At 37.3% G+C, this 25,326-nt stretch overlaps 1 protein-coding gene across 5 annotated transcripts in view; it reads right to left on the reverse strand.

The window, feature by feature from the left end:
• Window positions 1-25,326, reverse strand: part of CEP162 (centrosomal protein 162) — a 117,268-nt gene that overhangs the window by 87,015 nt on the left and 4,927 nt on the right. For all 5 annotated transcript variants that reach the window (XM_047860648.1, XM_047860649.1, XM_047860650.1 and 2 more), the window contains exons 3-8: window positions 16,854-16,968; window positions 13,740-13,886; window positions 13,226-13,409; window positions 10,778-10,842; window positions 3,999-4,114; window positions 1,775-1,805 (exon numbers count right to left, since the gene is read on the reverse strand). In XM_047860648.1, coding sequence (XP_047716604.1) covers window positions 1,775-1,805; window positions 3,999-4,114; window positions 10,778-10,842; window positions 13,226-13,409; window positions 13,740-13,886; window positions 16,854-16,968 — 658 coding nt within the window. The remainder of the gene's footprint in view (window positions 1-1,774; window positions 1,806-3,998; window positions 4,115-10,777; window positions 10,843-13,225; window positions 13,410-13,739; window positions 13,887-16,853; window positions 16,969-25,326) is intronic.

Here is a 25,326-nt window from a genome sequence, read left to right on the forward strand (position 1 = left end):
CTCTGAGTTGTCAGCACAGAGCCCAACGCAGGGCTTGAACTTACGAACCATGAGATCATGACTTGAGCTGAAGTCAGACACTTAACCAACTGAGCCACCCAGGTGTCCCTCACTGTGGTTTTTAATGGCATTTCCCTGATAATTAGTGAAGTTAAGCATCTTTTTATGTGCCTGTTGGCCATTTTTTGGCTATTAATTTGTATGAGTTCCTTGTATGTTTTGAATATTAACCCTGTATTGGATATGTCGTTTGCAAATACTTTCTCCCATTCCACAGAATGCTTTTTCATATTGTTCATGGTTTCCCTTGCTGTGCAGAAGCTTTTTAGTTTGATGCAATCAACCTCATTTATTTCTGCTTTTGGTATGAAATCTAAAAAACCGTTGCCAAGACCAGTATCAAAGAGCTTACCCCATGTTTTCTTCTATGGCTTTTACAGTTTTAGGTCTTACGTCCCAAGTGTTCAATCCATTGAGTTCAATTTTGTGTATGGGGTAAGACAGGGTCAAGTTTTATCTTTTGCATGTGGCTATCCAGCTTTCCAAACACTATTTACTGAAGAACTATTCCTTTTCTCACTGTGTATTCTTTGTGCCACTATCAATAACTAATTGACCACATATGTATGTATTTATTTCTGGACTTTCCGTTGATCTATGAGTCTTTCTAAAATGTCAATACCGGGGCGCCTGGGTGGCGCAGTCGGTTAAGCGTCCGACTTCAGCCAGGTCACGATCTCGCGGTCCGGGAGTTCGAGCCCCGCGTCGGGCTCTGGGCTGATGGCTCAGAGCCTGGAGCCTGTTTCTGATTCTGTGTCTCCCTCTCTCTCTGCCCCTCCCCCGTTCATGCTCTGTCTCTCTCTGTCCCAAAAATAAACGTTGAAAAAAAAAAAAAAAAAAAAAATTAAAAAAAAAAAAATAAATAAATAAAATGTCAATACCATACTATTTTGATTACTATTCCATTGATCTATGTGGTTTTTTTATGCTAATACCATACTATTTTGATTATTGTAGCTTTGTAATATATTTGAAATCAGGAAGTGTGATACCTCCAACTTTATTCTTTTTACTCAAGATCGCTTTGGCTATTTGGGGTCTTTTTTGGTTCCATTTTAGGATTATTTTTCCTATTTCTGTGAAAAATGCCATTTGAATTTGATATGGATTGCATTGGATCTGTAGATCACTTTAGGTAATACAGACATTTTAACATTAATTCTTCTAATCAATGAACACAGAGTATCTTTTCATTTATTTGTGTGTTCTTTAATTTCTTTCATCAATGTTTTATAGTTTTAAGTGTACACCTCTTTCACCTTCTTGGTTAGTTTATTCCTAAATATTTTATTCTTTTTCATGGTATTGTAAATGGGATTGCTTTCTTGTGGTTTTCTTTTTTTGAGGTGTCTTTGTCTGGTTTTAGTTATCAGGGTAATGCTAGCCTCATAGAATGAGTTTGGAAGAATTCCCTCTTCCATTTTTTTTGGAAGATTCTAAGAAGAATTGATATGAATTCATCTTTGAATATTTGGTAGAATTTACCCATAATGCCATCTGCTCCTAGTGTTTAGAAAAATAATATATTCTTACATATAACAGGAAGGATTCAAGACAAGCATAAGGGACCTATCATTGAGAAAATCTGTGGACTTTAATTCATTAAAGATATTTAAAAACAAAAGAGAGATAGCAATTTGTGCAGAATTATTTTGATACTATTCTGAACAGACCAATTTTTGCTATCTAAAATATGTGAATATGTAATATTTACCGTTAGCCAGCATGCCAGTTTTCTCTTCTTCCTAAATTAAAAGAAGAAAATAATCATATTATTTGAAACCGAAATTATATAAAATGACCATAATGCAAACAGTAGCAAAATTTGAAAACCAGTGTTTTACTCCATCATGAGAAAGAAATGTACCTTCCAGATTTCTTTTATTACTCCCATTCACTAATAATTTTACAAGACTAGAGAACATAGCTATGAAAGAACTTCAGGACTGTAGCAATTACCAATTAATTTAGGCCTTTATAAGCCTTGTTTAAAGAATCTCAATGCCATCTGCTCATTCACCTTGCTTAGAAATTCTATTTTTTGAACTCCAAGATAACATGGATACTTTATAGAAGATTCTTGCTATTATAACATCATCAATAATTTTTCTCTTCTTTTCAAAATTAATGATCAACTATAATTTGTAGTCTGTTTCAGTTACATTTTGAGAGACAAAATTTTCAAAGAGGCAGGCCACCAAATGGCAAGATAATTGAAATTTATCAAAATTGTAAGTTCCGTTAGAGTTTTATAATTAGTGTCACCTACGTTCTCCACTTGGATAGGCAACACGTAGGATTGATTATTCCATAATAACAGAGCTTTAATTCTTTCTACACTGACACATTTTTATGCAGGCTTATATTTTCTTTTTTTTCTTTTTTTTTTTTTTTAAGAGAGAGTGAGTGCATGCCTGAGACAGAGAGAGGGAATCTCAAGCCTGTTCCACCCTCAGCGTGGAGCCTGACGTGAGGTTCAATCCCACAACCCTGGGATCACGACCTGAGCCAAAACCAAGAGTCGGATGCTCAACTGAATGAGCCATCCAGGCACCCCTATATTTTCTTAATATATCAAACCACTGTGTCTTCTACTGACTTATTTTTCATAAAATATTTAAATTGCCATATTCTAAATATAAATGCTAGTAAGCTTCTAAGGAAAGCCAGCAGATCACATTAATCTTCATGTATTTCTAGAGGTCTTCTTATTTTCCCCACTAAACTGAGTGATATAGAGACAACTAGTGACAAAGCACCAGGTATATTTAAAATGAGAGTATCTATTGATACCTGGAAAGTATTTCTTGCTTCTGTTTAGACAGTCTATGGTTTCACACATGTTTAAAACATGTAATCCTAACATGCAGTCCCCAAAGAGACCTGACTATATAGATCAAGACTAACATAATGGGGCGCCTGGGTGGCTCAGTCGGTTGGGTGTCCAACTTCGGCTCAGGTCATGAACTTGCAGTTTGTGAGTTCGAGCCCCGTGTCGGGCTCTGTGCTGACAGCTCAGAGCCTGCCTGGAGCCTGTTTCAGATTCTGTGTCTCCCTCTCTCTCTTCGACCCTCCCCCATTCATGCTCTGTCTCTGTCTCAAAAATAAATGAACGTTTAAAAAAAAAAAAGACTAACATAACAAATAGTAATTATCCTACTTGTTAATATAGGTAGCTTCAGAGAGTTCTATATGGCAGACATTATGTAGTAATACCCTTAGCCAATCTTGCTAAGAACTAAGAAGAGATCTGAAGTATAGCAACACTGAATATGAATGAAGTAATGAATTAATTCATGATCTTAGTCTAATAAGTTTCAGACAGTAATGTCACTGATAGCATAAATACTGAGGGGGGATGTTTTTTGTATTTCACAAGGACAAGATCTACCAAAGAAAGTGTAGCTTAATATGTCTGTTTAAAAATTAGATTTGAGATTTCAATTAAAATTTTAATTTTTAAAGCTTAAGGAAATTACTTGCCAAAACAGATCCTTTAGAAAATCAATTGCCAGGGGCACCTGGGTGGCTCAGTCAGTTGAGCATCTGACTTCAGCTCAGGTCATGATCTCGCAGTTTGTGGGTTCAAGCCCTGCATCGGGCTCTGTGCTGACAGCTCAGAGCCTACAACCTGCTTCAAATTCTGTGTCTCCTTCTCTCTCTCTGTCCCTCCCCTGCTCATGTTTTGTCTCTCTTCGTCTCTCAAAAATAAATAATAAATGTTAAAAAGTTTTAAAAAAAGAAAGAAAATCAATTGCCAAATTTATTACGATTGACATCCTGAATTAAGAAAATGTCTGAGTGTTAAGAGACCTATAGCTTTATAACAATGAGAAAGACAATAAAGAACTTTGTATTTTGAGCTCTCCATATAGTGACAGTCAGCTAAGATGATGAAAGGAATTTCAAAACTGTCAAATATATAATTGATGTATCACCTGTTTGGGTACATGTATTTTTTCAGATTTGGGATTTTCTTTGGAATTAGTCTCTTCTTTAGTGGTCAAAGGTGCATCAATATCCTCCTCATCTTCAAAATCATCACTGTAATTTTCTGAAGAAAATAATTTAAAAAGATACAAGAATCACACTGTTAAAAAAGTCATATTCCAATAAAAGACTGCTGAGTTCCAAAGAAAGGAGACGGCATAAGAATAATTTGCTGAAATATTTACATAAAGATATCTCTAGAGAACATTTTTTTTTGCAAAGATTTAATCAGAATTCAATCCGTAGACTTAAGTTTATTTTGTCATCTTGTACTTTCAAATAGTTATAAGAGTTTTAAATTTTAATCTTTTAAATTAACAGACTAAAAATTTCTAGAACTGTCCAAAAATTTTTATATCTTTAAAACAAAGTTTAACACTAAAGACAAAGTCTCAAACACCCTACTTATAAAAGGCAGTACTTTTTTGAAATCTTGATGTTGTTAAACACAATTGTTAAATTTGCTTATTTTTTTTGATTTTTTTTTTTTTTTTTTTTGTCTGTGTAGGTTATTTACAATGTAAGCCTGAAACAGTACCTATGAAAGGTCTATCTCTAGCCCTTCCTTTGGGTAAATACTGGCTCTACATGACCTAACATTTCCCAATCCTGGGCACTTCTCAGCTAATGTCCCAAATCATATCTCAGTTATGTTACACCAGAAGGGAAAGTGTGTCCATTTTAACATGATGCCATTAGACTACTTCTGGAGAAGGTGTGGAAGGGACTATCTGGGCAGGATTTCTTCACCAATTAAAAACAATTTTTTTAACGTTTATTTTTGAGAGAGAGAGAGAGAGAGAGAGAGAGAGAGAGAGAGAGAGAATGTGAGTGGGGGAGGAGCAGAGACAGGGAGACACAGAATCTGAAGCAGGCTCCAGGCTCTGAGCTGTCAGCACAGAGCCTGATATGGGGCTCAAACCCACAAACTGTGAGATCATGACCTGAGCTGAAATCAGATGCTTAACCGACTGAGCCACCCAGGTGCCCCACTTCCCCAATTTCTAACTTATTTATTGCCCTTAAAGGAATGACTGAGATCTGTGACCTTTTCAGAGTGGAAACCATCATTCCAGAAATAAACATGACCTTAACTGTATTTCAAAAATTAGATAACATTCAGAAACAAGATGGCCTGATGAATGAAAGACTGTATGTGGTACTAGAGAGTCTGCTTCTGGAACGACTGCCTTTTAGAATGGAGAGGAAAACTTGAGTTTAATTAATAATGAAAATCTGGAAATGAATTTGAGAGGGCTTACAAGTTAAACAGAGATGTTTCTGAAGGTAAACATCTCTGTTTTATTAGTTCATAAGAATACAAAGTGGGTACAGTACATTACGTAAATAAACTAGTTTAGTTGGTTAACTACATCAATTATCTATATTCTGAGGCTGAGAAGCTGACCTTTGTTTCTCTCCCACATAAGAAAGAACACTGAGATTTTCTAAATATTAGCAGACATAATTAAATTTGCAACACAGTTATTTTTTAAATATTAGTAGACATAATTCACAAAACAGCTATCAAGAAATTACTTTGTATTAGACATACTTCTAGATTCCAGAACCAGTATAACATGATTAAAATTCTAATATTCTACATGGGAAAGAAAATATGGGAGGGTATGACAATGAACTTAAACAACTATGTGGGATTTGAGAACTACTTGAAATCAACGGAAGGAAAATAGTGTTTGTTTGACTACAAAGAGGCAGTATGCCAAACAGTTTAGACAGTATACCATAGCACTTAAGAGCATAACCAGGAGGGGCACCTGGCTGGCTCAAGTTGGTAAAACATGCAACTCTTAATCTCCGGGTTGTAAATTCAAGCCCTATATTGTGTATAGAGGTTACTTAAAAATAAAGTCTTAAAAAAAAAAAAAAAAAAAAAAAAAAGGAGCATGACCAGGAGCCAGAAGGCTTGGATTTAATTCCTGGTTCTACTACTTATAGTATAGAATCATTGGCAGGTCACAAATCCTCTTTGCCTCATTTTCCCCATCTGTAAAGTGAGGATGCTAATAGCACTTATCTCAAATGGTTGCTGAGAAGATTAAGAGTTAAAGTGTTTAGAAGAGTGGCTGGTATATCATATGCCCTATTTAAAAGTGTTAGCTATTACATTTAGTAATAATTATCTTTGTTAGCATTATTATAGCTAGTGTTGCATTTAATCTGAATCAAAAGTTAGTAAGGCCAAATATTATTTTGGATTGGAAAAAGTGCTAATGTGCACTTTTCATTTTTTTTTTTTTCAACGTTTATTTATTTTTGGGACAGAGAGAGACAGAGCATGAACAGGGGAGGGGCAGAGAGAGAGGGAGACACAGAATCGGAAACAGGCTCCAGGCTCTGAGCCATCAGCCCAGAGCCTGACGCGGGGCTCGAACTCACGGACCGCGAGATCGTGACCTGGCTGAAGTCGGACGCTTAACCGACTGCGCCACCCAGGCGCCCCTAATGTGCACTTTTCAAAATTACATTTTGTTAGTTGCATTTTGTAACTGAATCATCTACAGGCAAATACTATAACATATAAATAACCAATCCCTTCTCCAGGAATTTGTCATGAGTAAACTAAGGAAAAATCATTGGTAGATACAGAGATGACAACAGATGAGAAATAAGTGGAAATAAAACAGCGTATCAGAGATTTCAGAAACATTAAGGCAAATTAAGTTTATATAAAAATGAAAGAGTAAAACCACACTGAGAAGGTGGTTTTCATATGAGAAATCCCAGAGATAATAATATGCTGGCTCTTCCATATTGTTTGGAAAACAATGAGAATATTCATTTGTAGTGTTCTAACCTTTTGAGACAAAGATGTTATACATTCAAGGTACTATTTCTATTATATTCCCTAACTTTGCAACTTTGAAATTATTTGCATAAATAGAAGAAGTGTTTTAAAATTCAGATAAAGTAAATAACAGTCAATGTATAAGATCTGAATGATAGATTTTGTAGACATTTTCATTCTTTGTGGGAAAATTTCCCTGATAATTTTAATTTGAATACGATGCAACCTACAGGACTTTCTCCTCTACTATCCTGGATTTCAAGAACTTTGTAAACAATGAGTAAATTGGACCTAATATATGAAAAAACTATTTACAGACATTGGACAACTGGCAGCACAAAAATATGATTCCTAAGAAAAGAAAAACAAGTGAGGTGAGCCCTATGGAACTTGAAGGTACATACATTCATGAATGTTAAGCAGGGAGGGGAAGATCAGGACAGTCTCACTGTGCTAAGGTGACAGAGATAAGAGCAGAAAAGCTGGGCAATCGGAAATTGTAGGGCAGTAACAGAGGAAATATCTATGTAGAAACAGAGCTCTAAAGATCTGCATGAGGTCTCCTTGAGTCTTTCCTAAATATTAAGTCATATTTGTATAGTTTGAGTAACTGAAAAGCTACAGGCTGGAAAATTCACAGAGCTCACAAGGGGTAGTGAGACTCTGGAACTCTACCCAGCTGAAGTGGAAAAAATCCTCATTGTTTAATAGGGTCATTCAGTAGGAACCTCAAAAAGGCTGTGCCTTACTCCTAGTGTCAAACTGTACTGCGGAAGTCTACTCTAGACTTCCTCTAATAAAGCATAAGAAAATCCTTGAAAGGATCAAGCTAGCAAAATCAGTTATCTGCCAGAACAAAGCTCGACACTCTTTATAAGAAGAAAAACAAAATGCAGACACTCAACAATGTAAAAGTCTGCAACATCCAACACCCAATAAAAAAATCACTAAGACTTACAAGGAGAAGCAGCAGTCAATAGAAAGAGACCTACAAATGCACAAACATTGGGATCAGCAGAATATGCTTAATGCTAAGAACTTGAAAAAATGAACATGAGAAAAGATACTGAAGAAATTTTTTTAAAAAGACCTAAAACTTTTAGATTGAACTTCTAGACTGAAAGAAAAAAAATATAAGATTCAATGAATTAACAAAAGATCAAAAGAAAGAAGAAAAAAAATCAGTGAACCTGAAGACACAGTAATAAAAACTGAAGAACAGAGAGGAAAAAAACTTTAAAAAATGAAAGTCTTAGTTACCTGTGGGGCAAAATTTAGTCATTTCACATAATTATAATTAAAGTCAGAGGGCAGGGGATGACAGAAATAATATTTGAAGAATTAATGGGCAAAACAATTTAAAAAATGTTTTATTTTTTTATTTTAGAGAGAGAGAGAGAGAGAGACAAAGTGGGGGAGGAGGGAGGGAGGGAGGGCGGGAGAGGGAGAGGGAGAGAGACAGACACAGAGAGAGAGAGAGAGAGAGAGAGAGAGAGAGAGAGAGAGAGAGAGAGAGAGAGAGATTCTCAAGCAAGCTCTATGCTTAGTGCAGAGCTGGACATGAGGCTTGATCCCACAACCCTGGATCATGACCTGAGCTGAAATCAAGAGCCAGATGCATAACCAATGGAGCCACCCAGGCACCCCATGGACAAAACATTTTTTTTAATTATGACGGAAAGTATAAATCCATAAGGGCCCTTGGGTGGCTCAGTCAGCTGAGCATCCGACTTCAGCTCAGGTCATGATCTCGAGGTCTGTGAGTTCAAGCCCCACGTCAGGCTCTGTGCTGACAGCTCAGAGCCCGGAGTCTGCTTTGGATTCTGAGTCTCCCTCTCTCTCTGCCCCTCCCCCGCTCATGCTGTGTCTCTCTCTCCGTCAAAAATAAACACTAAAAAAAAAATTAAAAAAAAAAAGTACAAATCCATAGATCAATGATGCTCAACCACCTCGAAAGAGGATAAATACAAGAACAGCACACCAAGATACATTATCAAACTGCCTCAAAACCAGGCTGAAGAGAAAATCTTGAAAAAAAAAAAAAGACCCAATATACATTAATCATAATAGGAATTATCATTGATTTCTCATGAGAACTAATACCATAAGACAAAATGAAATTGCTAAAGTGATCAAAGAAAACAAAACTCTAGAAGTTTTTCCTAGTAGACCCAGGTTCTTCATGCTGAAAAAAATTACTACATAGAAACTCAAAATACTAGGTAGTTACCACAGCTGACTCTTGAACATGGGTTTGAACTACAACTGGCTCCACTTACATGAGGATATTTTTCCAGTACAGTACAGTACTGTAAATGTATTTTCTCTTCCTTACAACTTTCTTAATAACATTTTATTTCCTCCAGCTAACTTTAAAAATACAGTATATAATACACATAGCATACAAAATATATGTTAATCAACTGTTGTGGTTCTCATTAAGGCTTCCAATCAACAGGAGGCTAACAGTAAAGTTTCTAGGGAGCCAAAAGTTACACACAGATTTCTGACTGTGCAGGGGGTCAGCATCCCTAACCCCTATGTTGTGCAAGGTTCAACTGTATTTGAAAGTTACTAAGATAATCAATCTTAAAAGTTCTCATCTCAAGAAAAAAAATGTTTTGTGCTAGTGATAGATACTAACTAGACTTGCTATGGTGATCATTTCACAATGTATCAAATAATTGTGTTGTATGCCTGAAAATAATCTTATATATCAATTATACTTCAATTTAAAAATTAATTTTTAAAAATCCATTTCAAATAAGAAATTTAAAATCCTCAAATCTATGCAAAATACAAAAAACTAGGAATGATAACTAAGTGGATAAATGTTTTTACATGTATATAAATTTTTTATCTTCCTGAAAAATTTTTTAAATAGACAGTTACAAATAATAATAATAATAATAATAATAATAATAATAATGCATCATGGAGTTTTAGCATATAGAAGAAAAATATGTGACAAAAATACCAAAAAGGTTGGGAGGGAGTTTACTGTTTTTAAGACTCACATAAAGTGGTATAATGTTATTTGAATGTACTTTCTTTAATAAGATAAAGATGCACACTGTGAATCATAGAAAAACTAAGAAGAAAATGGGGCACCTAGGTGGCTCAGTCAGTTGAATGTCCGACTCTCAGTTTCAACTCAGGTCATGATCTCATGGTTTCGTGGGTTTGAGCCCTGTGTCGGGCTCTGAGCTGACAGCGTGGAACCTGCTTGAGATTCTGTCTCCCTCTCTCTCTACCCCTCCCCTGCTCACGCTGTCTCTCTCAAAATAAATAATACTTTAAAAAATTTAAAAAAAAACTAAAAAAAAAAAAAATAATAATACAGCGAAGAAGTGTAACTAACAAGCCCAAACAAGGGATAAAATGGAATGCTATCAGTACTCAATCCAACAGGCTACAGGACAAAAGCAACAAAACAAACAAATGGCAGAACAGTAAACAACCATACCAATGAATTTACTTTTATAAAGGGTAGAAACATGTCAGTCAGAAGTCAGAAACTGTCAGATTATTAGATAGAAAAGTAAAATCCAGCTATATACAATCCATGAGAAAATCGTTTTAAATATAAAAACAAAGACAAAGACACATTAAAAGTCAAAGGACAAAAAGAAATACCTGAAGAGCCATGCTTTAGAGATACTGGTCCTGGCTCCACAGATTCCCATGGTCCTTCTTCTATCTTCCTAATTGGTCCACCACCCACTCCCAACAAATGAGGCAATAGTGCACTTTCAACAATTTCTTAGTAGCTCAGATTGTAACATAGGCAGTTCACTCTACCCATTCAAAGCTCTTTCCAAGATACCATTTTCCTTTTAATTATTTTTCTATCAATGTCTTTATTAAAAGTTATACTACCTTTACAAATATTGTAAATTTTAAAACCAATAAAATTACCTGCTAGTTCATGTTTCGATTCATTCTCATGTTTATCTTCAGTTAGTTCTACATTAGCTTGACTACTAAAAAAAAAAAAAAAAATTACCTAATTTAGTATTACATGTTAATAATAGGTTCCCATGCAATCTTTCATGTATATTTTTTAAAAATCCCTAACATATATTTTCTTCTCAAGTACTCCTATTCTATCAAAAACTAAAAATTTAGGAGCTATAAAGAAAATGTTTTGAAAAGAAAGAATCCTCAAAGCCTAAGACTGTCGCTATCAATTAACACAAAGAGAAAAAAATGCCGTATTTTTTAACTTTATACACGAATACACACAATTTTACACATAAATGTGTGCCTTTACATGTCTCAGGGCTCAGATATCCTTTATAAACTAAAGATTAGAAACTGACCACGGGGGTGCCTGGGTGGCTCAGTTGGTTAAGCATCCGACTTCGGCTCAGGTCATGATCTCGTGGTTTGTGGGTTTGAGCCCCGTGTTGGGCTCTGTGCTGACAGCTCAGAGTCTGGAGCCTACTTCGGATTCTGTGTCTCCCTCTCTCTCTGTCCCTTTCCCACTCACACTCTGTCTGTCTGTCTCTCTCTCTCAAAAATAAGTGAACATTTAACAAAAGAAAAAAAAAGAAACTGACTGTAAGTTATGAGAACCAGTTAAGTCTACATAGAGGCCAGAAAAGAATGCCAGGTTCAGCATTTACATGTTAACAAGCAATTTAATCATGAAATGGAGGCTGGATACGAGGCCTAAACCTATAAAATCTCAGCAAGGTGACAAAGGAACTTGAGCAAGTTTTAAATAAATTGAGTATACTTTTAGTTCATATACTGTCTGCTTTCAAAGCAAGGACTCCCTTCTACTTTTTCCAGTCCATGAACCCTCTCTTTAGTGAGATCAACAAATCCAAGAAGCTATAGAACTGTAGTAATAATAATAACAGCAGCAAACACTATTGTGTACTCAATGCTATTTAGCACACTAACTGGCCTATTCTAGAAAAGAAATATCAGTAGTTAGGAATAATGTTAAGAAATAAAACAAGCTAAGAAATATTGCAAAGGTGCAAAAACCTGTGGCCAATGATCCTGTGTATGCTTAATCTGTGTTGTCACTGTTGGGAGAGGGAATCAGCACGGGCCCTGAGTGTCCTTGCATGTTCTTGTGGGGTACACCAAGAAAGGAAGGCACAAACCCCTCATTCCTAGGTCATTTCCCAGGATTGTGTGTGCATCAAGCAACCTTGAGAGATGAGGCAGTATCTCCTCCCAGAAAAGGAGCAGGCTTGTTTCCTCTTACTATAAAAGCAATAGATTCCCCAATCTCAGTGATCTTTTCCTGTAAAGCAACCCATCATCTGTGCAGAGAGCCATTATGGACTCTCCATGTTGCCTCTGCAGGCCATGTGGAGCATGGGGGAACTGAGGCAAATAAATGTGAGATGTAGACTGGACTTTTGTTGTGAGAAATAAAGTCCTTTGCTTCTGACCCAGGAAACTGTGTCTATACTCAGCATCCATAAAACTGATCAGCTAATTTGTTAGTTTATAAGTAGGGTAAAAATCTCAAACTCTATACAGTTCGTGACAGTCACTATACTGCTTTACCCCTGGTCTGTGAGAAACTAAGCATCATAAGACCAGGTACTCCAATAACCAAAGGTTATGATTCTCCTCAGTCTTAATTATAGTTGGTGTTCTTAAAACCTTGAAGATGTGATATGACTTCCATTTATAATTTTAAAAGGTCAAAGGTCGGCTCTATTTACAGATGACCAGCTCAGTCAGCTAGCAGGATTTCCAGGATAAATGAAGTTTCCTGATAATCATCAGGGCCAACCACACACAAAGATAGGACAGAAACAAAACCTATCTTTTACTCCCTGGTTCCTCCTTTCTTTTCTGTCCCTATTTTCTCTGAGTTTACAACAGCTACCTGAACTTTCTTATTTACCTTATCTGTGGAAAATTGCTTAATAAATTACTTTTGTGGGGCACCTGGGTGACTCAGTCTGTTAAGCATCCAACTCTTGATCTCGACCTGCTTGGGATCCGCTCTCTCCCTCTCTCTGCCCCTCTCCTGCTTATGTGCACGCGCTCTCTTTCTCTCTCAAAATAAATAAACTTAAAAAATAAATAAATAAATAAACTACTTTCCTAGTAAGGTCTTTTTGCAGTATGCCATTAGTCTCAGTAGCATCTCAGGCATGACATTTCACATAGCTGGATGCAGAGTGGGCTCTCAAACACAAATTAACATATTCCATTCATATATGAGAAACCATGACCAAAAAAATGAACAGAGAAAAAAGAGATAAAATAAGATTCAACATGTACCTGTTACAATGTTTATCAATTTAAGTCCATGCATATACCAGCCTTCCAAAAATATGGAAAAACATAAAAATCATTTAATGATAGTTGATATTGTATATATATTACCTATGTAAAGCTTTAAATTGTGTGGAGTCATTAGAATCCAATTCCTTATTTAATCTTGAATAATCAATGGAAGATGTTAAGCCTTCCTCAAGCCTGGCAAAAAATTGCTCCTTTTCCTCTTGTTCCTCTAATGTGTCCAATCCCAATCCAAGAACACTATGATTGAGTTCAGAAACTATGATCTCTAAATGGAAAAGAATGAATATATTTTTATTAACATGCAGAATTTTGACAAAATTAATTTTAATGGTGCATTTATTGATGTTCTTAATAAAACTTTAAAATTTTTAAAAATACTTTATCTCTTATCCACCAAATACAGATTTATATTCATAATCAATATGTAACATTGTAAGGTTTCTCTCGAGATATAATTCTAAACCTTCTAGGAAGGTATTAAGTACGTCTACACACTTCAGTAAAGGAGGCTCGAAGATACAATTTAATTTTTAAAAAAATTTTAATTATAAGCATAGTAATTAACCTGTCAATTTGTATCCCTCATATTTCTTACCATTTGTTTCTAAGCTGTCAATACTTAAGATAGAGGTTCCACTGCTCTGAAGAAACTGAATCCTTTCAGGACACTCCTCTTCTATTTCCATAATAGGCTGAGAAGTCTTCTTAGCTTTCACATAGCTTACATTTGTTCCAAGCTGTCCTAGGGGTGGGATTTAAGATACAGTTGGATATTTATGTTCACAAAACTGTTCTGACCACAATGTATTACCCAGTGATATTGTTACACTAACTTTTTTTTCTGTCATACTAATATTGTGGATAGTAGCTACAAAATAAATCTGGTCCATTTGATAAAAATCCAACACCATTTAATAAAAATCCATCAAACATAAAATTCAAAGAAAAATTACAGTACTATTTATTTGCAGTGTATCTTATGAAGTAATTTCAAAAGTTTATACATAATGAAACAAACTTTAAAAATTACTTGAAAGCACAACTATTTAATACAGTATACCATGCCACTGTAAGGATATCTTCTGCCTTATGTGAAGGAAGAGTAAGAAACAACTAGGTGAACGAGAAAGGGGAGACCATTCTGAGTAGGAAGAAGGAAAGGTACAAAGAAAGGGTCAGCAACAGGAGGGGCAGGCCACATTGGAAGACACAAAAAGGCCAGTAAGGTTGGATCTAGATTGTGAGAGTGAGTCCAGGTGGAAATAAGCCCAGAGCAGGATCGATGGGTCAGACAGACCAGGCTGGTACTCATAGCCCAAAGTAGGGTTTCGCTCTTTATTCCAAAAACATTAGAAAACACTGAAAAAGTTACGCAATATCAACATTTATCATAATAGCATACATTTGTTGTAAAAAAACCTGAAATATGGAAAAGTCAAATAATTACATTGTGTGGTATAAATATTAAGATTAGAATACCACTTTTGCTTAGAAGGAAGTCTTAATAAGAAGTCACAAATTCTGCCTTCAGTATCTTAATTAGTGTCCTCTTGGAAAGGATTCAGCATCTATTTCTCATGGCTCTGTGTAAATAATGGTTTCATACATCAAATAGTAACTTCTACGGTTGCAGAGTGTCAAAAGACATATCTACAGACACTTCCAATGAAAAAGTGCATGCCACAGGTTGGGGTGTTGTTGTGGTGTCTGCGGAGTCTCACCCTGGCTCTGAAGCTGGACTCAGGGATATGACCAGACTAACTGATCTTACAAGAAACTAATAACCAAAACCAAGATCCATTCGATCATTCATAGTGAAGAGTATAACCTGTAGAAGGATTAGACTGTTTCATCCTCTAGGCAGAACATTTATCCTTATGGCAGTTGAAAGAAAAATTCTAAGGTTGAAGTAGCTCAATGTTGATGTTTCCTGATGCCTATCCAAATTTGGCAATGCATTCCTCTCCTCCTGAGGCTGTTTACCTCCCCGCTGTGATGCTTCTACACTCTTGATGGCAGGACTCATACCCTGTCTGTATACTAGTGTCTGGTATGCACAATATACCATGAACTCAGTAAATGTTTGTGATTGAACGAGGGACCACGTTATGTCCTTGGGTAGAAAAACCCTCTCCTCTGTGTTCAAACGCATATTGTCAAAGTTTGCTTAAGTATCCTTATTTGCATCTTTTACTAATCAAATCCACTTCTGATTGATAAATTCTTTTTTAAAAATTAATAATTTTGCCAGGTTACATTCCAGTGTTGGTCCAGGGCCTATTCTTTTCCTTTAGGATGAGTATGCACATTCTATCTCTAATTCATTACTTTCTAGAAAAGAGACTTGAATGCTAATTAAGTCTCAAATCTTCGTAAACAATTCCAATAGTACTTCATCATATAATAAATATCCTTTCCAAGCACCAATGGGGGCAAAATTCTAAAAAAGAATTCTTTGCATGCAAACTTTAGCATTGTTACATGGTTGGGGGACTTCTGAAAAAATGCACTGTATTTTTCAGTAGGGCAATTCCTTATTTACAATTTTAAGAACAGAGAAATGACTATCAAATTCACTCTAACATTCATTTATTAAACACATTTATTACTTACTGTTGAGGGTCAGGGGATACAAACAAAAAGAAGTGTTTCCTGCCTTCACAAAGCTCACAACCTCAGGAGTAGCCCTATGGGTTATAACTATCAACACAATGTGTAAGTGCTGTTGCTATGTTTTGAAATCAAAACGAAGGAGAAAATAATTACGTTGAAAAGGGATTTAGAAGAGTTAGGAAAGGATTGGAAGGAGGTAATGTCAAGCTTTACTGGACAAGAAGGATGAGAGCAAAGGCAGCCTTGTGGTGAGCAAGCATGAGCTAATGCACAGAGGCATAGTCAATGATGTTTCCAGGAGATAGGGAGTAAGTATAGCTGGAGCACAGAAAGCTAGAAAGGAGGGTCCTAGTCAGATGATACCAAGCCTTAGCTGTCACATTAAGGAATCTGGGCTTAATTGCATGGGGAAAAAACAAAAGCTACAGGGCAAATTTTCCTCCAGGGATACAGAAATCCTGTGGGTTTACAAAATGGTGCTTAAAGATCCACAAATAGTTTGAACATAGGTTAATAGACATGGTCTGGGGTTCCTTATGGATAATGGCAGTTTCCTATATAGCATGTACACCAAAGCACAGGTACCAGAGAGTAGTTTTCCATTTGTAAAGATGTGACTAGGACTAGTTCTGGGAAAGCTATACATGTATGTCAGATAGGATCAACAATGAGTTCTTTACCAAGGCAATAAATTACTTTCTTGCTATTGTTATTAACAGACTGTGATACCAAAATCTATAGATTTCTTAAAATCTACCCAGTGCAAAGACATTAATACACTGTCAGAACATTTTATTAAATCACCTCAAATCAATCTGCCATGAAATATGACAATACACAAATATCATCTTAATTTGAGTGAATATAAATTATCCCAATATAACAATATAACCTGATAATGCAGAATCATCATAGATTCTCAACTGCGTAATACATAATAAAATGAAGTAATATGTAATTCAAACTTTAAAAAGTCGCAATACTAGTATTATTTTCTTTAAATACCTATAGTACAACAACAAAATCCCAGAATTAAAAGGCTTGACTGACCCCTTGTGGTCAAATAATTTGAAATTAAAAACCCAGCAATATTTACCACCATCTTCAAAATCATCTTCAGTTATCCACCATGGCAATGCATCTTTCTTCTTCACTTCTCTTTCAGGTTGTCTACGTGTTTTGTTTGAATTCTCAAAAGAATCATCTGAAAGCTAAATCGGATATAAGCCACTGATTTTAAAGAATCCCAGATTCATCACTAAAAATGTTTCTCTTCATTGTACATAAACAATTTTCTCAGCAATAATGTATACATTCTTATTTTCAGATATGTGGCTAAAATAACTTAAATATCAAATATACAACTCTGAACATCAATTTCACATCCAGAGTTAAACAAGTAAACTAACCAGAAAAAATCAATGATAACAACAAAGAAATAAAACTTATCAAGAAACTTGATCAGAAAGAAAAAGAGAAGGATACAATCCCCTTCTAGACATCCTCTAGGGTCTAAGAATAAATAATGATTCAGCAAAATTACCTGATATCACTCTAGAAGAACACAGAATTCTAAGACCAGAAGAACTGAGTTTCAGGTGTTTACCAGAGAAATCAACATTTTGTCACAATGATTAATAAACTTTAATCAACTTTTATTGTCCTTTTCTACTCTTCAAGTCCAAATTTTACTACGATCCTAAATCCCCTACTCTAACCCTAATCGACCCACCACCTCCACCACGTGGTCAGTAACCTGCCCTCTCTCTTCACAGAGAAAATAAAGACCTTCACTCAAAAACCACCCTCCTTTCCCTCACTCCACCATCACACTCACCTGTTAGACACTGCTTTCCTCTTTCAGAAAAGAAATTCTTTCCTCCACTCCTGGGAGAACCTGCAGAGGGGTCACTTCCTGCCTTTCTAGGTCCTTACTTTCTTGGTCATCTCATGTTATCTCTGTCTCTGCATCCCCTCCTCTCTCTCCACTCCCTCCTTCCCTCAGGTTATAAACCTGCCCATCTCTGCCTCGCCAGGGCCTAGCACAGCACCTCGCACAACTGTGGAATGAAAGAATGAACATTCAAGTCTACTCCACTTTTCTTAAAAAGGCAAAGCAAGGGGCACCTGGGTGGCGCAGTCGGTTAAGTGTCCGACTTCAGCCAGGTCACGACCTCGCGGTCCGGAAGTTCGAGCCCTGCGTCAGGCTCTGGGCTGATGGCTCAGAGCCTGGAGCCTGTTTCTGATTCTGTGTCTCCCTCTCTCTCTGCCCCTCCCCCATTCATGCTCTGTCTCTCTCTGTCCCAAAAATAAATAAACGTTGAAAAAAAAAAAAAACTTAAAAAAAAAAAAGGCAAAGCAAAACAAAACAAACAAGATTAAGATCCTTATTCCTCCCTCCTCTTTACCACTTTTCCTTTACATACTAGCATCGTGAGTTCACTGCTCAACCCTTTAGAATCTGGTTCCCATCCAAAACACTCTCCTCCAAGTTCCAAAGGCCTCCTAAATGTTACAAATAAAGGACCACTGCTAGTCATCTTTCCTGATCACATCATGGAACTTGATACCGGTGACCAACTCTTCTCGAATGTCTCTACCTTTGATTTCACAGCATCACTTCCTCCAAGTTATACTTCAGCTCTGTGACCTCTCCCACCTGTCTATTTTAATAGGTCTTGGCTCTTTTGCCCATTTCTTTACAAGACTTCCCCAGGACTCTGTTCTTGGTCCTTTATCTTCATCCTACACAACTTTCCTGGAGAAGAAACCAACGTTTATTCCATACCTGCTCTTTATCAGGACCTATCCCCAGGTTATCTCAATGTTTAAGCAATCCAATCAAGATTTACAGAAGGGGAAACAAGCTCAGAGAGATTAAGCAACTTGCTTCAGTTGTTACTGTTAGTAAGTGTTACACACCTGGGATTTAAACGGAGGTCTGATAACACCTGTCCACTTTCCATTACACTATGTAATCCCCCAACTGGCACCAGAGTGCCCTTTCACTCTAGTAAGTGCCAGGTTACTTCCAAGATGACAACACACAAATTTCCACCTGCCAACCAAACAATTCTATCTCAATGACTTATAATAGTGTCAACTTTAAAGTGTTCCAAAAGAACTCACGGTCTTCCCTGACAACCTGACAATCAAGCAGGAAGCGGGGAAAAGGGAAGGAAAAGGAGTCTATCTGAATTTTAGTTTTATCACTTTCTACTCGGTCTCTAAACTTGGTCATCACCTAGAAATGTTCCATCCTCTCTCTTCCCCATATCTCGCTGTTTACCAAATTCTGACAATCTGCCACAGACTTGGTCTATTCCTCTTAAGCCCCATAGCCACCTAAGAGTATGGAAGGAGTAGAGGTTTTGGGAGCCAGACAGATCTGAGTTCAAATTTTAACTTCAAAATATACTAGCTGTTGCTTAGAAAAAATTATCCTCTCTTTTCAGTTTATTCATGTGTTGAAAAACCACTGACCTTGCAGGCTTGTGACAAAGATCAGAAAATGAAATGGAGAGTGCTCACTCTACTGTCTAATATATACTAGGTATTCTCACTTTTGATAATCTTCCACAATGCTTTTCAGGTTACTACCATTAAAAACAAAACAATACACAAAAGCAAGTCCCCAGAGAGTAACTGTGCTGCTGAGCATATGAAGTTGGAAACCTAATATACTAAAACATGGCTGGTGGGAACATAAAGCGGCACAGCTAGTTTAGAAAACAATCTGGCCATTCCTCAAAAGGTTTAACACAGAGTTACCATACGACCCACCATTTCCACTATTAGGTATACACACAACAGTAATGAAAACACACACCCACACAAAAACTTGTACATGATTGTTCATAGCAATATTATTTATAAATGCCAAAAAGTGGAAAGAACTCAAATGTTCATCAACTGATATGTGGATAAACCCAAAAAATGGAATGCCATTGAGCTATAAAAACGAATGAAGTACTGAAAGATGTACAACATGAATGAACCTTTAAAACATTATGTTGAGTGGAAAAAGCCAGTCACAAAAGACCACATACTGTATGATTCCATTTCTGTGAAATGTCTAACATAAGCATATGTTCAGAGACAGAAAGTATAGTGGTGTGCAAGGCTGGAGAAGGGGTAACTGCTAACAGGTACAGGGTTTCTTTTGAGGATAAAAATGTTCTAAAAGTGATTGTGGTGATGGCTGCATAGCTGCGAATAGGCTAAAAACCACTGAATTGTACACTTTAAATGGGTGAATTGTATGGTATATGACAACTCAATAAATCTGTAAAAAGAATAAAAAAAGCTGGTCCTAGCAATCTCCTTATAAAGATATGTAAGCCATATCGTTGAACAATCTACTGAACAATTTAGCAAAATGACTAAAGAAGTTACCATGACTCTAAAATCATGGTTTTTATTATTAAAAAGTGAGACATTAAAAAATGACCCAAATCTCTAACATGAGATAAAAGCTTTTATGGGTTGAGATTGAATATGAGAGAAAGATATGGAGGGAGAGTGTTGAAGGGATGGCAAATAAAGGGCAAAAGGAAAAAAAACTGGTCTACACTGCTTTTATCTTTTACAGTGAAAACACTTTCTATAAACTTAATTTTCAAAATGTGCCCATATTTGAAAATAAAAAATCAGTTTCCAAATGAGAAGTGAGATTCTTACCCTGAGTATCTATTATATTCGGATAATTCTTAAATGCGGTTTTTAAACCTTACAACAATCCTACAAGGTAGGCATTATTTTTCCTGTTAATTAAACTGAGGTTTTCTACTACATCGTATATCAAACTCCCTTTATGAACAAGAATGTTAGTATAATCATTTAAAATGTGACTCTCCTGGGGGCACCTGGGTGGCTCAGTTGGTTGAGCGTCCAACTTCAGCTCTTGTGATGATGTCACGGCTCATGAGTTCAATCCCAACATCAGGCTCTGTGCTGACAGCTCAGAGCCTGGAGCCTGCTTCAGAATCTGTGTCTCCCTGTCTCTCTCTGCCCCTCTCTGCTCACTCTGTCTCTTGCTCTCTCTCTCTCAACAATAAATAAACGTTAATTCTTTTTTAATTCTATATAAAAAACAATTTAACGTTTATTTATTTTTGAGACAGGGTGAGACAGAGCACAAGCTCTGTATTCACTGTATTCACTGAATTCACTGTATTCACTGTAGCATAAGTGAATAAGGGAGAAGAGGGGTATAAAGCGAGTGAGGAGGACATGAGCAAAATCACCCAGGGCTCTGTAAACCATGGGAAGGAGTTTGGATTTTATTCCATTTGTGATGGGAAGCCAATAAAGTGTTTTACAAAGAGGAGGAACAGTCTGATTTACGTAAAAGACGGCACTGGCTGCAATGTGGTGAAGGAATGCTGGGACAGTACGTAGGAACTGTTGTAGTACCTCAGGTGAGAAGATGTCACCATGGATTGGGATGATGGCAGATGAAAGGAGAGAGAATGAGGAAGATGACAGATATATTCTGGAGGAAGAGTTGACAGAGTGTGGTGACAGACTTGTGAAGCTGAATGCAGGACACCTCATTTAGAACACAATGGGGAAGTCAGCAGGGGGAGCTCTCACACTCCATCAATTTGTCATCAATTGCAGACTCCAACAAAGAAGTGTATCTTGCATTTCCTAACAGAACAAAGCCTACTCTACTACCCCAGTGGGAAGAAGGAAGGTTTTTCTTCATGCCCAGCAACAGCCCTGCCAATGAGAAGCCATCACCATCCTGAACTCCTGTTTTCCGCCAGTGGACTTTCGTTCAAAGCAGCCCCTCCCAACTTCCTCCTTTTCTCTAGAAAATAACGTCCCTCTCCTTTGATCTCAGGTCTTGCTTATGGGTTTGCCATCATTTGCATGTCCCAAATTGCAGTTCCTTTGCCATTCCCAAATAAATGATAAAATAACGGGCTGTTTTAACCTTGAGGTCAACATTACTTGGTGATCAGAAGTGGGATCCAGAGAAGACTCTCAACAACTACGAGGCTGGTGAGCAAACAGGTGCCTGTACCCACTGAGCCAAATGAGCTCATTCTTTTCTCCCCGACCCTGGAGTCTGAGAGTATGTGTCTCCTGGTTCCAAGCTCTGCTCACTTTGCATTTTGAGTTCTCTGACTTTATTTAGGATCTATTTAAAAGCTTTATTCTTTCTTTTTTACGAAGGCTTTGTCCTATATGGTGAGTACTCATGTTTTTCTGAACTTCTGGTATTGACTAATGGGATCATAATCCTCTAAACTCTCTCAGGACAGCCCTCCTCCTCCTGGGATCCTGGCTGGCTTTATATTTAAAAACTATGATCCTCCTGCATGCACAATGCTAACAAAATAGACCAACTTAACTAAATTTAGAAGTTCAATTACTGTCATGGGGAAACTTTTGATCTCCTCCAACTTAATTTTCTCAAACCCAAATTAGAAGACCATGGCTCTAAAATTAAACAAACTGCATGGAATGCCTGTTTTAATTAGTACCCAAAGTCTTCCATACATATTGACTCTAAAATTACCCCTTTGCAAAATACCATTTCTAAATTAACTGAGGCTACGAAACAATTGAGAGAATTCAAAAGGGCTTTTGAGTGCTCTTTCCCTTCCCTGGATTCTTCATCTCCAGACACACAGCAGTCATCCTGTGCTCTGGCCACTCCTCTGGGGCCATCTTCCTACTTCCCTGCAGCAGCATACCAGCCCCTCCATACCCTTTCCCTTCCTCATTCTACTCTTCTCTCTGGATTTCCCTTTTCCTCCTTATCTCTCCCTGCTCTCTTCCTCTGAACCTAGCAGAACCTCCTCCTTTAAAGTTAAGCCCCCTGAGGATCCAACTGCTAAACTCCTAGTTTCTTATGTTCTCTGGACTAAAGCTGAACTACAAGCTAGAGTCGAAGACTTTGCCAAAGTTACTGAGGATCCTCAGAGATTTGCTGAGTAATTTAACATACATATTCAAACTTATCAACTTAGTTTCTCAGAGTTATATCAATTAGTTCACACGCTTGTCGGTGAGGGCCAGGCCTAACATTGGATGAAACTGGCCTGATAGAAAAATCCTGAAAGAGATTTAGAAAAACAGATCTCTGACTTTTGGCAGGACACTCACTAGAGGTCTTCACAGAAAAATTGCAAAAGCTTTTCCTAAACTTGTTAATTGGAACATCATTCAGGCTTGTGCACAAAAATTCAATAAACCTGTTATTATTACAAATGACTTCAGGTTATTTTTAATGAAAACTTCGGTCTTCCTGTAGATGTTGAGTCCACTCAGGTAGCCTTTAATTCTGTGTTCATTAACTGGCTAAATCGGATCTTTCCCTTCCAGTTAAAATGACCAGAATGGAATGGGAAACTACATCTGCCTTAGATTTAGTTAATTTAGCAGTTCACCCGCATTCTAGATGATTCAACTAGAAGACCACTAAAATCCTTAATTTTCATCTCCAACAAATGTAGGCCCCTAAACAAAACCAAAACCCTCCTGATGCCTGCCATTATTTTAAAAAACCAGGACACTGGAAAAAAGGCTGCTACAAACTCAAGTGCTCCAGATGCTGTCAGCCCTCTAACCACTCTTTCCAATGTTCTCCTAATTCCCAAACACTGGGCTCTGAGGAACAAAAGGGGCTTGTCCCAATTCTCTGTCTCAACTGGCTCAGAGAAACAACCCTCCAGACTGGGAATGAATTTCTATCTGTACTCACTGCCACTGGAGCTACACTCCCGGTGCTCAACCCACCACTATAAAGCAGCCCGTGCCTCAGAGGAACAAAACCGTTTAAGCGGTGAGGTTCCTACCTCTAATAAATCTATTCCCTCTGGTTTAGGTCCTTTAAGAGGTACCCACCCTTTTTTCCTTAATTCTCTCTTCCAATTCACTTACTGGGCTGAGATTTCTTAGAAAAGTATCTTGCTGGAATTCCTTTTTCCAAAAAGGGGTAAGCAATTCTAGAATTTGATAGAAGCAACCAAGATTGCCAAGTTGGTGAATCAAGTGACCTTTCAACATCTTTTACTTGCTTCACTTCTGACAGCATTGGAACTAATTCTAAGGGCACTAACCATTGTCCCAATTGGATCAGTTACCACCCTTCTTATGGGTAAAATCCTCAAAGCACCTCGTACTAAGACTCAAATAGACCCCACAAAAGATCTCCCCCAAATTAATCAATACCCTATAAAGAAAGAAGCCTTTCAAGGCATCAAGCCCAAAATAGAAGATTATAAGGCCCCGGGACTCATTATCACCTGCACTAGTCCTTGTAACACCCCTATTTTACCTGTAAGAAAACCCAGTGGCTGAGGGTGGAGGTTTGTCCAGGACCTCCAGCAATAAATATTATCCCTTAGCACCTTGCTGTTCCTAACCCAATATGCTACTAGCATCTAGTCCTACTGAAAGCAAACTTTTCACTGTAATTGATCTCTGTGTGCATTCTTTAGTATTCCAGTTGATAAATTAGTATCTTTCTGCCTTAACTTGGGAAGGAAGACTATACATTTCGATAGTAATGCCCTGGGGTTTTATAGAAAGTCTTACTTCTTGCAAACCTTAAAAGCTGACTAAATGATATAAAATTTTCTGGAGAACCTACCTTGTTACAAAATGTAGAGGAGTTGCCTCTCTGCTCCCTTTCCCAAGCCTCTTCACAGGAGGACAGAATGTAGCTGTTAAAACTTTTAGCCTTAAAGGGACATAAAGTCTCCAAGGAAAAACTGCAGTTTGCTCAAACTCAGGTTTGATATTTAAGACACCTGATCTTGGAATAGGGGTTCATTTAGATCGAGACAGGCTTTGTGGTATCCTGAAACTTAAAAATAAGAGCCAATTATGTGGTTTTCTCCAGCTAGGTGACTACTGTCAAAAACTGGGCTCCAAACTTCTCCTATGGTCCAACCCCTGTATATCTTACTTAAAAACAACAAATATGAATCTATTATTTGGTAAGATCTGAATTACATAGCCTTTGGGGCCTTAAAGAAAATCTTAATAAAGCCTTCTGCCCTTGGACATCCTAATTATCAGCTCCTCTTTTCCTTTTTGCATATGAGAATGGAATGCCTTTGAAGTACTCACCCCAAAATATGGAAGCTGTCATCAACCCATGGGATATTATAGCCAACAACCGGACACTGTGGCACGGGGATAACCCCCTTGCCTCAGAGCCTGCCCTTTTGGATAGGGCCACTGAAGAAATAATCATGGTAACCCCTTTAACCACCCTTGTGCCCCATGCAAAAGCCCCTCTGAATCCTTACCACACTCAACACCTTTTGGCCAGCTATCTCACCTCCTATGAAATCCTCCTCACTGCTCCTCAGTAACTCCTCCTCACTGTAATAACCTTGACCCTGCTATTCTACTCCTTTATCCTTCTGATAAAACCTCTCACCACCACTTGATGTGGGCAGATCACCTTTTGACTATCCATGACAATTAATAGATAACCCTAACCAATGCAGATTTTTCATGGTTTACTGATGGGTCTTATTTAAAGAATGAAAATGGTATTGCCCTGGGTATGCAATTGCAACACCTTTTGAAATCATCAAGGC

Source organism: Prionailurus viverrinus, chromosome B2, assembly GCF_022837055.1.
Source record: "Prionailurus viverrinus isolate Anna chromosome B2, UM_Priviv_1.0, whole genome shotgun sequence".
NCBI classification, from domain to species: domain Eukaryota; kingdom Metazoa; phylum Chordata; class Mammalia; order Carnivora; family Felidae; genus Prionailurus; species Prionailurus viverrinus.